This window comes from Rhinolophus ferrumequinum, chromosome 17, assembly GCF_004115265.2.
Source record: "Rhinolophus ferrumequinum isolate MPI-CBG mRhiFer1 chromosome 17, mRhiFer1_v1.p, whole genome shotgun sequence".
NCBI lineage: Eukaryota > Metazoa > Chordata > Mammalia > Chiroptera > Rhinolophidae > Rhinolophus > Rhinolophus ferrumequinum.
The window spans coordinates 15045673-15057907 of NC_046300.1; the positions used below are offsets into that span (position 1 = coordinate 15045673).

Here is a 12235-nt window from a genome sequence, read left to right on the forward strand (position 1 = left end):
TTATATATTGAAATCTCACATATTTTACTATTAGTTTATGTTAGGCATTATATTTTTTATGTACTCTGTGTCGTCTATTAAAATTATTTTCAATTGGGATATAATTCACATACCATAAAATTCACTATTTCAAAGTATACAATTTCAGTGGTGTTTAGTATATTTACAAGGATTTGCAACCATTGCCACTTTTTAATTGCAGAACATTTCGTCTGCACAAAAAGAAACTCCGTAACAATTAGCAGTCACTTTCCATCTCCTTGTTGCCCCAACCTCTGGATTTGCCTACTTGACTTCACAGGTAATTTTTGAACCTGAATTTCTGGTTCCTGGATTTTCATATTAACTTCAAGAGTGTGGGTCATATCAGCCTAAAGACCCTACAGGTACTTAAATGATTTAGGCTCCTGAATACTTCTGATTTCATGGCTTATGCTAACTTTAAATTAACTAACCTTTTTTTTTGTGGTAAAATACACATAACAAAATTTACCATTTTAATCATCTTTAAGTGCACAGTTCAGTGACATTAAGTACATTCGTATTGTTGTGCAGCCATCACCTCTATCCATCTCCAGAACTTTATCATCATCTTATTCTGAAACTCGAGCCATTTAATGGTAACTCCCCGTTTCCTTCTCCCCCCAGCTCCTGGCAACCACTGTTGTACTTTCTATTCCCATGGCATTTGACTGTTCTTAGATACTCTATATAAGCAGAATCATACAATATCGGTCCTTTTGTGTCTCTGGCTTATTTCACTTAATGTCTTTCATGTTCTTACATGTTGTAACGTGTCAAAATTTCCTTTTTTTGTAAAGCTGAATAGTATCCCATATCCCATTGTATGTATGTGCTGATGTACAAAACGTCCAAACCTGTAGAGAATTTTTGTAAGAGTTTATTTGAGCCAAAATTGATGACATACGCCAGGGAGCAAGATCTCAAATGCTCTGGAGAATAACAGTTTTGCAGTTTCTTTTATGCATTTGAAATTAAGGAGGGAAGTAAGGAAGATTACATGGAGGTGGGAAAAAGCAAAATGAGGGTTGGATTACAGGTTAGTTAACAAGATTAAGTGCCCTCTTGAGAGTGGTCACACCTCTGAGGGATATTGTGGCATTTCAAAGGTGTGTTACCTACATGCACAAGAACAATGGATAGGGTTTGCTTAAAAACCTTTCACTAAAGAAGTTATAGGCCTGGAGCATGACTACCCACCATGACCTGCCCAGTTAGGAATTCATGATGTATTACAGCACTGCTTTTTTGTCCACATACATAACACATTTTGTTTACCCGTTCAGCCATTGATTGACATTTGGATTGTTTCCACCTTTTGACTAGTGTGAATAATGCTGCTTATGAACATGGGTCCACAGATACCTATCTGAGTGTGTGCTTTTGTGTATGTACCCAGAGTTGGGATTATTGGATCAAATGGTAATTCTGTGTTTAATGTTTTAACCAGCTTTGTTTTGAACTTAGTTAAATCTTTGTGGTCCTTTAATATTATGTCCCATTCGTTTCATATGTGTGAGGTGGGTGTTCCATCCGTAGCGGCGATGATTGTATTCTGAGGGGAAAATGCAAGTGTTACTACCTAGCAGCATGCTTTTTGTAGCTATAATTTGTTTAAAACTACATGAGTGTAAGTATAGAGCACATGTTTTGTCTATTCGATTGGAATCACATCAGCTCCTCGCTGCTCCTGGCAGTGTTTCCTCAGGCCTCTGGTAGCAGGGTAGCCTAAGAACCAGACGAAGTAGTTTTAAATCCTGTTTATCTCCTTTAAGCTTGTTTTAGTGGCCTTCATGACCATCTCCAAGGAAAGCAACATCCGCATGTGGATAAGTGGGCTAAGACACAAAGGGAAGGGTGTTTTTGTGACTGACGGCCATGTTCTTGCTCTTTACACAGCGGGCAGGTTCCCATCCCTTTGGTTGTGGAAGAAGTTTTATTTGAGAATAGATTTCAATTATCTGTGATTTCTGTTTAGTGAGGGAAGTCCCATTTTAGTATTGATTGTGCAGAATTGGCCACAGATACTACAAGGATGAAATAGGCATTTTTGATAAATCTCAAAGAGAGGCTACAAGTACAAAGCTAATAGACATGGAAATGAAAATTACTACACATTGCTATGGCTTTCTTAAAGTAAAAAAGAAGTTTGAAAAATTTCCCCAGAACAATGATACTTTGCCATTTAAAAATGTATTTGCTATCTGCTGAAGTTTAACAGCCTTGTGGTCCTTTTTTGTAAAATGCACTCTAGAAAGAAAGTGGTGCCCACTCACAGAGGGATAAAGAAGGTAGGAGGGATTTTTTTGTTTTTGTTTTTTGAAAGAAGGTAGGGCATAGGTTTTTTAAAGATAGAGGTCAGTGTAAAATTCATATGAGAAGACTAGTTGCTCTGTTCACGTCAGTGTGTAGAGGTTGACATTGGTAGATTGCAGTTACTGTGCAGGGTTTTTGCTACGAAAAGGCCAGTTAAGCAGAGTGGGGAATTGCCGAAAGTGGGGTGGGTGAATACGTGTTAACTATTAAACTGTCTCCTCTCCTCCGAAGTTTGCTGTGACCTTGCCAGGCAAAACTAATTGCTCCCTGCAGCGTGCTTCCTTCCCTGTAAGCATTGTGTTTGTCTCCCTCAACTAGATTGTGCACTTCTTTAAGAGCTGTCGTATCTTACTCTGTATTTTCAGCATCTAGCATAATTGCTCACACGCAGTAGACCCTTTTAGACATTGGCTGAGTCACTTCTTAGTGTGAGATTTGGGCACAGATATAACAACATGAGAAGAAGCAACTACTGTAGTTTTCTGAGGAGGATATCAAAATCAGAGCAGGATGTGGCCAAGAACAGAGGAAAGCACTGCAAGAGAGAAACCAGAGAGAAGATTTTTGTTTCATGTGGTACATCAAGCTATTTCCTTGTCGCATTTCCTTGGTGCTTTGGCCCACGACCTGAAACTCTTGTCTATTTAGCAGACATTGAAGCATAAACGTTGTGGGGTGACAGGGGCATGTGACTCTAATGCAATGTGATAAAGCCACAGTAGAGCCACGTGCGTAGAGTATTACTGTGTGAAAGGGGGGGCAATCTTCATGGAGGGTGGTATTGTGGCTGAAGGAGAGACGGGAGAAGACCTCCCGCCAAGCACACAGTCCCTGAAGGAGGCTCCATAGAGCGCGGTAGAGTCCAGGAATGGCGGCAGTTGGAAGCCACTGGCACGCGCGGGGCAAGTACTGGAAAATAAGGCGGAGATCTGACTGGGAGAAACCTTGTTTCTGTTTTCACTTTTCTCCTCTATTCTCTTTGTGCTAGTCCACAGAATTTTTGCTTTAACCAAGGTAATGGGGAGCCCCTGGGGAATTTTACAGAGCAGAATGCTGTGATCAGAAATGTGTTTTGAAAGGCAGCTTGGCATTCTTGTAACCATGTGGAAGATGAATTGTAAGGCAGATTCTGGAGGCAAGTAGATGGAGTTGGGGGCAGTTGTAGTATTCAAGCAAGAGAGGAAGAGTTCCTATTGTATAATTCCATTTGTGTGAAATGTTCAGAACAGGCAAATGCATAGAGACAGAAGTAGATGAGTGGTTACCAAGAGCTGGGAGGAGGGGGCATGAGGAGTGACTACTAACGGGTGTTGGGTTTCTTTTTGGGGTGATGTGAATATCCTGAAATTAGATAGTAGTGATAGTTGTGCAATTGTGTGAATATACTAAAAACCCACTGAATTGTATATTTTTAAGTGGCAAATTTGATGTATATGAATTATATCTCCGTTTTAAAAGAGAGAGAGAGCGAGAGAGAGATGAAGAGTTCCTGAAACAAGCAGAAACAGTGAAAATGAAAAAGGCCAAGATGCATTTGAGAGAAACTCAGGAGTAGAGAATTGACAGCACTTGGAGACTGAATATTGGCAATGTCCTAAATGAAACAGAGGCTGGTTCTGAAGTTTCTAATTTGTGTGATTGAATTGATAGGGAAAGAAATTCTGGAAAAAGTAAGTTCGGAAAGACATGTAATGAATTGTGTGAAATGTTTGAATGTGAAGTCAAGGCAAGCAGTTAAAGGTAAAGGTCCAAATTTCAGGAGAGACTCTGGGACTAGAGAATGAAATGAGTGTATAGTAGTTGACTAAAGAAATCAGTTAAACTGCTGACAGGTGATATCTTGTCAGCAATGGAAGGTAATATCCCATTTGCTCCTTACCCTCCAAGCTAGTGTAGGGGTGGCAGTGGTGGCTGTTTTAAATAAAGCTGAATCTTCATATTACTTTTCAGGCAGAGGCAAGGCTGGCAGCAAAACGGGCTGCCCGGGCAGAAGCAAGAGATATACGCATGAGAGAACTGGAACGACAGCAAAAAGAGGTAATTTGGGGGGAATAACCCTAACTTCATGCTAGTCTCAAAAAAATCAATACTTGGCTAGCTTACTTCTGAAGTAAATCTGGTTCCATTTGAAACATTGGGAATAGTAGAACCTGATATGTGTGTTTTAATCATTCTACGTCAGCAAGTCAAACGCAATATTTGTTTTAAATAATAACAGCAAACACATATAGCTCTTTCTGTGTACATTAAATTATAGTGTTATAAGTGCTTTACTTATATTAGCTAACGTAGTCTTGACAAACAGATGACAAAGTTATTTATGTAATCCTAACTGCCCTAGAATTTCAATTAGTGTGATATCTACATAGTATAACACTGAAATCATTCAGCCTACAGTTTTTAAGCATAGTTAATAATAGCAGAAAATATTCATGTAAGGAAATGAAAAGAAACTGAAAGACTGGTAGGATTCCAATTTTGTGTTACAAAGCCTAGTACCCATGTATAGGGTCAAAAACTACTAAAAAGAAGTGGTTATTCTCAATACTTTGGTTTGTTTATGGTGGGATTATGATTGATTTTATTTTCTTCTTATGCTTTTCTGTAGTTCATAAAATTCAGTATGCTTTTCTCATCAGAAAGAAGAGCAAAAACAAAAAAATTTTAAAGAGGTATATAGAAATTAGGCTGCTTGAAAATGAAACAACTACTCTTTTTTAAACCTTTCTTTCTGACATTGACCTGGCTCTGAAAATTCCCATAAAAAATATTTCTAATGGTGTATTAGTACAAAGGGGAAAAAACCTGCAGGATTACACACTTTATTTTGATATTGGCGGTGGATCTTCTGCTAATGAATTAAACAGAAGTGTGTAGATTCCATATCGTCACAGCTCAAAAACAGAACCAGAAACAGCTGATATGTTGGTAATTTTTTTTTTTTAACTTCATGTATAGTTTCAAATATTGAATGCAATTCTTGGTTTGGAATGAAAATGTTGCAATGCATTGTCTTTTATACTCCTAAAATTATAGTAAATTATAAGGAGACAATTATTAAATATAAGTTCTATTATGGTCCTCTAAAGTACTATATCTTATTGAACATATTTAGCTAGGTAATTTTCTGTATTTTGAAATGGGTAAGTTACTTTGAATCAACGATCATTGCTCTTCAAGGCAAATGTATATGATTAAGACTTTTCAAAGAATGCAGTAATTTGGGAACTGTTCAGTTTATGAAACTTTTGCATTTGTAGCATTCTCATCATTCCTTTGATCGGAAATGGGGACAGATTCACAAGTGGCTGGTAGGCCAGGATTGCCTGTACCGCATGTTGTGATCAGTTGCTGAAATAATGCAATCTTGAAGTAAAACATTGACTAACAGTTTGCAAAGTAGGAGTGTTTGGCATGTTTGAACCGAAAAGGTTAGAGAGTGTCTCTTCTGTCTATAGTGGACCAAATGTGTACTTGGAGTCCAACCATTTCTGTTGTAGTCTACAGCCTCAAACTCATTTCAGGAATGCTCCTGACCAAGAAGGATTGAGTCAATGAATGTGTTTTCTTCCTACGGGTTTGTTCTTCTCTCCCTTAAATTTGTCCCTCCCTCTTTCCTTCCCTCCTTTCCTCTCCCCTACTTCTTTCTCTCTCTCTCTCTTTTTAATAAACTGTGTCAGCAGGTCTTTATTGAGAGATGATCCGAGTCATTCTACGCAACTCTGAAAATTAGTCTTATTTTTTCACTTCACTCAGTTGCTCTTTAAGTCCTCTACCACCACTCCCAAATTGGTTAGCTACAAGAGCAAATTGTGAAGAATATTAGTTAATGGGAATCAGTCCTACATTTGAACTTTTTCTCAGTGTTGATAAGTTCCCCAACTGTCTCCTATTGTAGGGGTTCTTAATTTGGTATGTGAACAGGTTTGGGGGATGAGAGTCTGTATAGGGGTAAGAACCACTGTCTAATTGCTAATAAACAAGCAACTTTCATAAGCAAATCCCTTCTATGGCAACATCTTAAGGTAAAACCAGAATTAAAATGTTTGTGACTGTATTGACCTACAGAATTTAAACTTTACCATATTGTCATTGTGATATTTTAGAAAAGAGAGAAAAAATGTATTTGGTTACCTAAAATTAAGGGACTTCTTATGTCTGTGTTTGTTACTTTGGAGTGAAATTTGTCTATTCTTGTTACTAAAGCTAGCCTAATTAGTTTTACTTGAAGTGTCTTCAGCATGTAACTGGATTAATATTACTAATGATACATTAAGAATGTATTGTATGAATAAAAGAAATCACTTTTGCTTGCAAATTTTCCAGTGAAATATTAGTTTTCTTCTTTCAATTATGGATTATAGTTCTAAAATTAAATTGCCAAAGATTTTAATATCTCACAGCAGACCGACACAGTAAATAAAGAGAAAAGCCTATATTAAAAGTCTAATCTTTGATTCCTGTATTCAAAGGCCATGAAAATAAACATAGTTTCATCTCTGTGAAATGTGTGTGGTTCAGGCAACGAGTGTGATAGATTTTCATGGGAGAGGGAGCATCTTGGGTTAGAGGCTTAAAATGTAGGTGGTGACTAACCCAAGTCTCGACGGATAGCTAGGGCTTGGACATGCAGAGAAGGTGGGGTTTAGTTTCAGATGGGATTAATGATCACTTCGAACCCCTTTTGACATTTGCTTTTACTCCTTTCTAACTGATATTTCATCTCACTTTTTTATCTTACTTTTGCTTCTCTGGCTGCTTTCTGTCTGTGAGCCTGTGGTAGAAGTTGGCGTGTGATGGTCACAATATAAAATATACATTATTCATAAATTTATAATAAAATAAATAACGCATATACAAACAATAGGATTGCCAATTATTAGAAGTTTCTCCATATTAAAAATTTCTCCTAATTTTAATACTTTTTTGTGTGGGGATGGGCTGTTGGGATGTGACTAGGGAAAGCAAGGGTACCAGGTCAGGAATGAAGCTGACTGAGTGCTCTGTATGCCAGCACTGTGCTATGCTCCTGACGTGTTTTCATTTCACCTTATAAAATGGGCACCACCAACTCCATTTTATAGACATGTTGATAAAGACTTACTTAGTCATTGGCAGAGCCAGAATTTGAAGCTATGAGAGAGTACCACCTCTGCTCATGGATTGGAAGGTGAAAGGACCAACAAGAAAAGGGCCTCAGTCTTCTGGGCCTTCAAACAAATAGTCTAAGTTTAGCCAACGATTCTGCTTGTAAACTGGACATCTTAATCAATAGCACGTTGATGACCCGAAAGAGTACATGTAATTTCTGAAGTTTCCTCATTTGAAACCGAGGGAATGGCTCCAGCCTCCACTGAAGTATTATTTGACAAAGAAGATGGCCAGGTATTCATGGGGCTTTTAAAAAATAAAACCACTTTATTCTCACTTCAAGTGAACTTTTAAAAACAGAGTATGTTTCATTTCCATTAATTTAAATTTATCAAAGCATAATTTTTCAGAAAGCCTTTAACAAACACACATCCATCTTTTAAGGCATTGCCCTGTTTGTTTAGCCTTGGATCCTTTATACTAATGAGTTCTCCCAGGACAATGAACATGTATTGTTTCCTGACTGTGGAAGAGAGGGATACCCTGCCTTGAAACTGGCACCTGAAAAACACAGTTTGCTGAATTTTTTTCTGTTGGACCCTGGTACTGTTAATTCAAGAAAAGCCAATTGGCAATTTAGATACTACTCCAGAAATACTTGGGAAATGAAGCTCTTTGTTCTTCCAGATAAGGAGAAATCCCTGAGAAAACGAGAATACCTTGCTCTTTTATTCATATTCTTTCTATGTATTCAGTGTAGATTTAGCTAGTGTAGGATGGAATCTCTATGGCTTACTTGTCTGGTGAGTCAAAAGATCTGAATGCTGGTCTCAGCTTTATAATTTTGTAGAGTTTTACTTAATCTTTTTGTGCTGCAATTTTATTTACGGTGCAATGAAGGGATCAGACTAAAGGATCTCTAAGGACCCTTCTGGCTCTTAAAAATGATTCTAGAGTTGCTGCAAGGGTCTTTCCTTTTATACAAGATTTCCTTCTATTTCCCTCATATTTAGCTCTATGCAAAAGTATTCAAGGTAGGGGGAGTAATTAAAAACTACCTAAATGCCTACCTTTTTAGATAAGAGTGCTGCTGTGTGGCAGACTCTTAGTAAAATATGTGTTTTGAGTCTTTTTGGTGTAATAAGAAGTTGCTTTGAGCTTGCCTTACTGTTTGTACGGTCGTCCATTAGCCATATGTGGGTACATTGATTTAGATTTAAATGGATTCAAATTAAAAATTCAGCTCCTCAGTTGTACTTCTAGCATTTCAAGAGTTTAGTCTGTGTCCATGTTATAATAGGCATAATGAAAAGAAATATGAATTCATTTGTCTTTGCTGCATCTTTAATGTGATGTGCTCTTGAGAGGTAGGTTTTTAAGACGTGCCTTGTGTGGTAGGTGGAATGAAAAGAAAGGATATACTAAAAGGTAGATTGAGCATTAAATCATGTACGTCACTCAAGTACCCCAAATAATACTGGGAGGGGGCATGTAGAATTAACCTGCCTTTGTAGCACAAGTCGCTTTCAACTAACCGAGCTAACTAGCCTAGAACTGCTTACCACATAAGAAACTGTTCCTACTGTGCTAGGTTAATGCACATGCCCCCAAAACTTTTGTGGTATCACCTCATAGTCGAAGAAAGGGAAGAAATTTGCTTAGCTTCTTGCATATTGCATGTGTCTATTATATAACAATAATGTAAACCAGTGATGAATTCCTAATGATTAGACACCTTATTGGCTATTGACTCATTGATTCATACTGGTACTTATAAGTAGACTTCTGAGCAGATTTGATCAAATGCATCCATGTACACAGCAGATGACAAACAGGAGTTTTTGGAATTATACTCAAAGGTCATGACCAAATAAGGCATTAAATGTGGTGTTTCAGTTGAAATGAATCATCAGGCATAGCCACATCTATTTGTTCCACCTGTGTAATGATCATACTGTGTGGCCATGGGGTGTTTGAGGTATTGATTCATTATTGTCATCAGTTGTGACCCCAGTTGGACCAATTGTGTGTAGATTCTTAGTCAGTGCAAATCACTTTAACACTTTGGACTTTGAGATTCTGAAAGATCCGAAGTTTCTTACTGTTTCAGTTGATTAGATTCTAGAGACTAGTCATTCGATTTCACATGACTTAGGACTCAATGCTCTAGTGCTAATAGCTAAACGTAGAAAAGTTTAGAATTGCATTTGATTTAGTCAACTGTTAGGTTGTGGTCAGTTTTGTTTGCAGCCTTCATAAGGCATAACTCTTGAGATTACCAACTTTAAAATATTTATCCAATTTCTTCTAATTATCAGTAGTTTTTTTCATATCAACAACACACAGTCAGGCTATTTCATTTAATTGTTCTTTTCCAGATAATGTAGTGAAAGAAAAAAAGAAATTCTTTACAATGAGCAGAAAATTATAACCCAAATCTTTTTAAAGCAATACACTGTCTCCTTAACACATCTGTGATAAACATTTCTTCTTGCCTTGCATAAACTAACAGTCACACACACACACACACACACACACACACACACACACACACAAAAAGATAAAAATCTACTTTGAGTGCCGAACTCAATTTCTGTTAAGTATACTTATTGCTTATTTTTATCGTGGTATACAGAGCTCTCTGTCATATATAGATTGCATTCTACAAATGGTCAGACATGCATATACTTGTTAAAATAAAAAACATTGCCAAGATTATTTCTACTTTTCTTTTCAACTGAAGCATGTGGCTGCCCCAAACACAGCCTTTGAAACTGAGTTGTTCACACCTGCTTGCTGTGAGGAAGGTGTGGCCGTGCTCTTAACTGACTGTTCTTCAGTTCTGATAGCCAATCCTCTGTTCAGTGATTAACTCTCCATGTACTTTCTTCTTTCCCAGGAAGATTCGGATAGGGCTAAGTATTCCCACCGGTCCAGTCATCATCGTCTTTACCTGGTTTGTAATAACCTATCAACTTGCCTCTCATACTTTTCCTCATTAACTTAAAGTAGTCACTCACAAATTTTTGTTTTTATTTTTATCAGGGAGTTGAGGATGCATTGTCCATGAGAAGTCTTGGCAGTCACAGGGTTAGTATTTTAAGTTGTTCACACCACAATAGCAAAGCTTATATGTATGTCTGAGCTTTCTGCAGCACCATTGCCTAAGCAATCTGACAGTGTTCATATATTCCTTTGCCTTTTTTTAAAAAATAGAAAATATTGGCAAAGTCCTCTCATTGAAAAGTGATGCTTTCTCTCAAATTATTGCTATAAGTAAATCAATTCTAAAATCATGAATATTTTCATCTATTATCATACGTGAATGTATTCTTTTTCTAGGACTTTTGATTTTGGAAAATGATCGCAAAATAATAAGCTTGATTTTATAGACTAACATCAGCATGGTTCTTTCAGATTTTTTTCCTTTCATATTTTTTAAAATAACAAATGGAAAATATTTTGAGGCTTGGGTGACTAATTATAGTTTTATCACATGGAAAAATTGAGCTACTGATTTGAAAAATTCCCTGCTTTTCATACTTATAGGCATAATCATGCTTCAACACTTTGATTACGTTTTCTAGGTATGTCTCAGATTTGTCGCATACATTGTTGTAAATCAAGATGAATGAGAAGTTGCTCATTAAAGGTTTGCATATTGTGTCAAGACACTAATGTCTCTCTGCTTGAAGAATTGTACTTTAAACTTTAAAGCAGTGCTTTTAATTTGCACGTTGATAATAATATTGTCTATATACTCACATCCAGATTTTTCATCGGTAAAATGATCTTTCATGGTAAGGTCTATATGTGTTAATTTCTCCACAAGTCTAGTTTTCTTTCTGTTTTGTATAATGTATTAAAATGCACTATGATGAATTGAGTATGTTCTGGTATACTAGTTATTGATGTGTTTGTATTCTTAAATAGTTCTTTACTCTGGTTATATTTCTTATTGGTAAATGTAATCTGTCTTTTTAGAGTAAGTTAATAAACTAGTTTTTGAATTATAAATATTTAAGTTTAGATTTATAAGAATATTGAGAAGCCTTTACCGAAACCTAATCAGCAGCTTCAGAATGGTTTTACTGGAGAAAAACTTTAAGACAGTAGATTTGTCATGCTTCTCTCTGGAGATACATATTTTTCTCTTTAAATACTTTGAAAAGAATCATACAGGGAGTTAGTCAACAAAAGCTTTAGAAGTTGAGTGTCTTTGAGGGCTTTGAAAATAATCCCCTCTCCCCCTCCCTTTTAAAAATATATGGCTTTTTCCTTTGCTTCCCTTTATAATGTTCATAGTATGAAGTTTCACACAGTTATCATCATAAGCCGGTTATTTGTAAATTTGTATGTGGCCTGAGGGGAACTTGATTATAGTATATCAGTTTAACCTATGGTAACACCATCTGCCTTCTACCTAATTCAAGAATCTTTAAAACAAATCTGCAAACAAACAAAAAGGAAATTTTGTAAGTAAACTAGTAAAGAATTGTTACAGAGTGTCTATAAAGCAATGAATTGATTTTCTTTTTATGGCAATTATATCATTAAATACATTTAAGATATGAGTAGAACTCTCACAGTATTTTATTTCATTGTGATAATTATGAAAATTTGTTACTATGGGAAAAAGAGTAAAGCTCCCAATATTTAAAAAAAATCAGTGTGTAAATTTAAATATTAATAAAAACTTTATACTCTAGAGGATACTCTAGTACTTTTTTGTATGGGAGTGTACATCCAGCACATTTTAAATATTTAGACTTTCCTGGAAATAAGTCTGAAAGTTCACTAATGACAT

The 12235-nt window shown here is 36.3% G+C and overlaps 1 protein-coding gene across 20 annotated transcripts in view; it reads left to right on the top strand.

Moving 5' to 3' along the window:
- The window catches only part of LRRFIP2 (LRR binding FLII interacting protein 2), a 101143-nt gene that overhangs the window by 30637 nt on the left and 58271 nt on the right, over positions 1–12235 (top strand). For 8 of the 20 annotated variants that reach the window (XM_033132388.1, XM_033132383.1, XM_033132385.1 and 5 more), the window contains exons 3-6: positions 4288–4374; positions 5598–5648; positions 10328–10384; positions 10474–10518. In XM_033132388.1, coding sequence (XP_032988279.1) covers positions 4288–4374; positions 5598–5648; positions 10328–10384; positions 10474–10518 — 240 coding nt within the window. The remainder of the gene's footprint in view (positions 1–4287; positions 4375–5597; positions 5649–10327; positions 10385–10473; positions 10519–12235) is intronic. The other 12 variants (XM_033132398.1, XM_033132396.1, XM_033132399.1 and 9 more) reach the window with 3 other exon arrangements.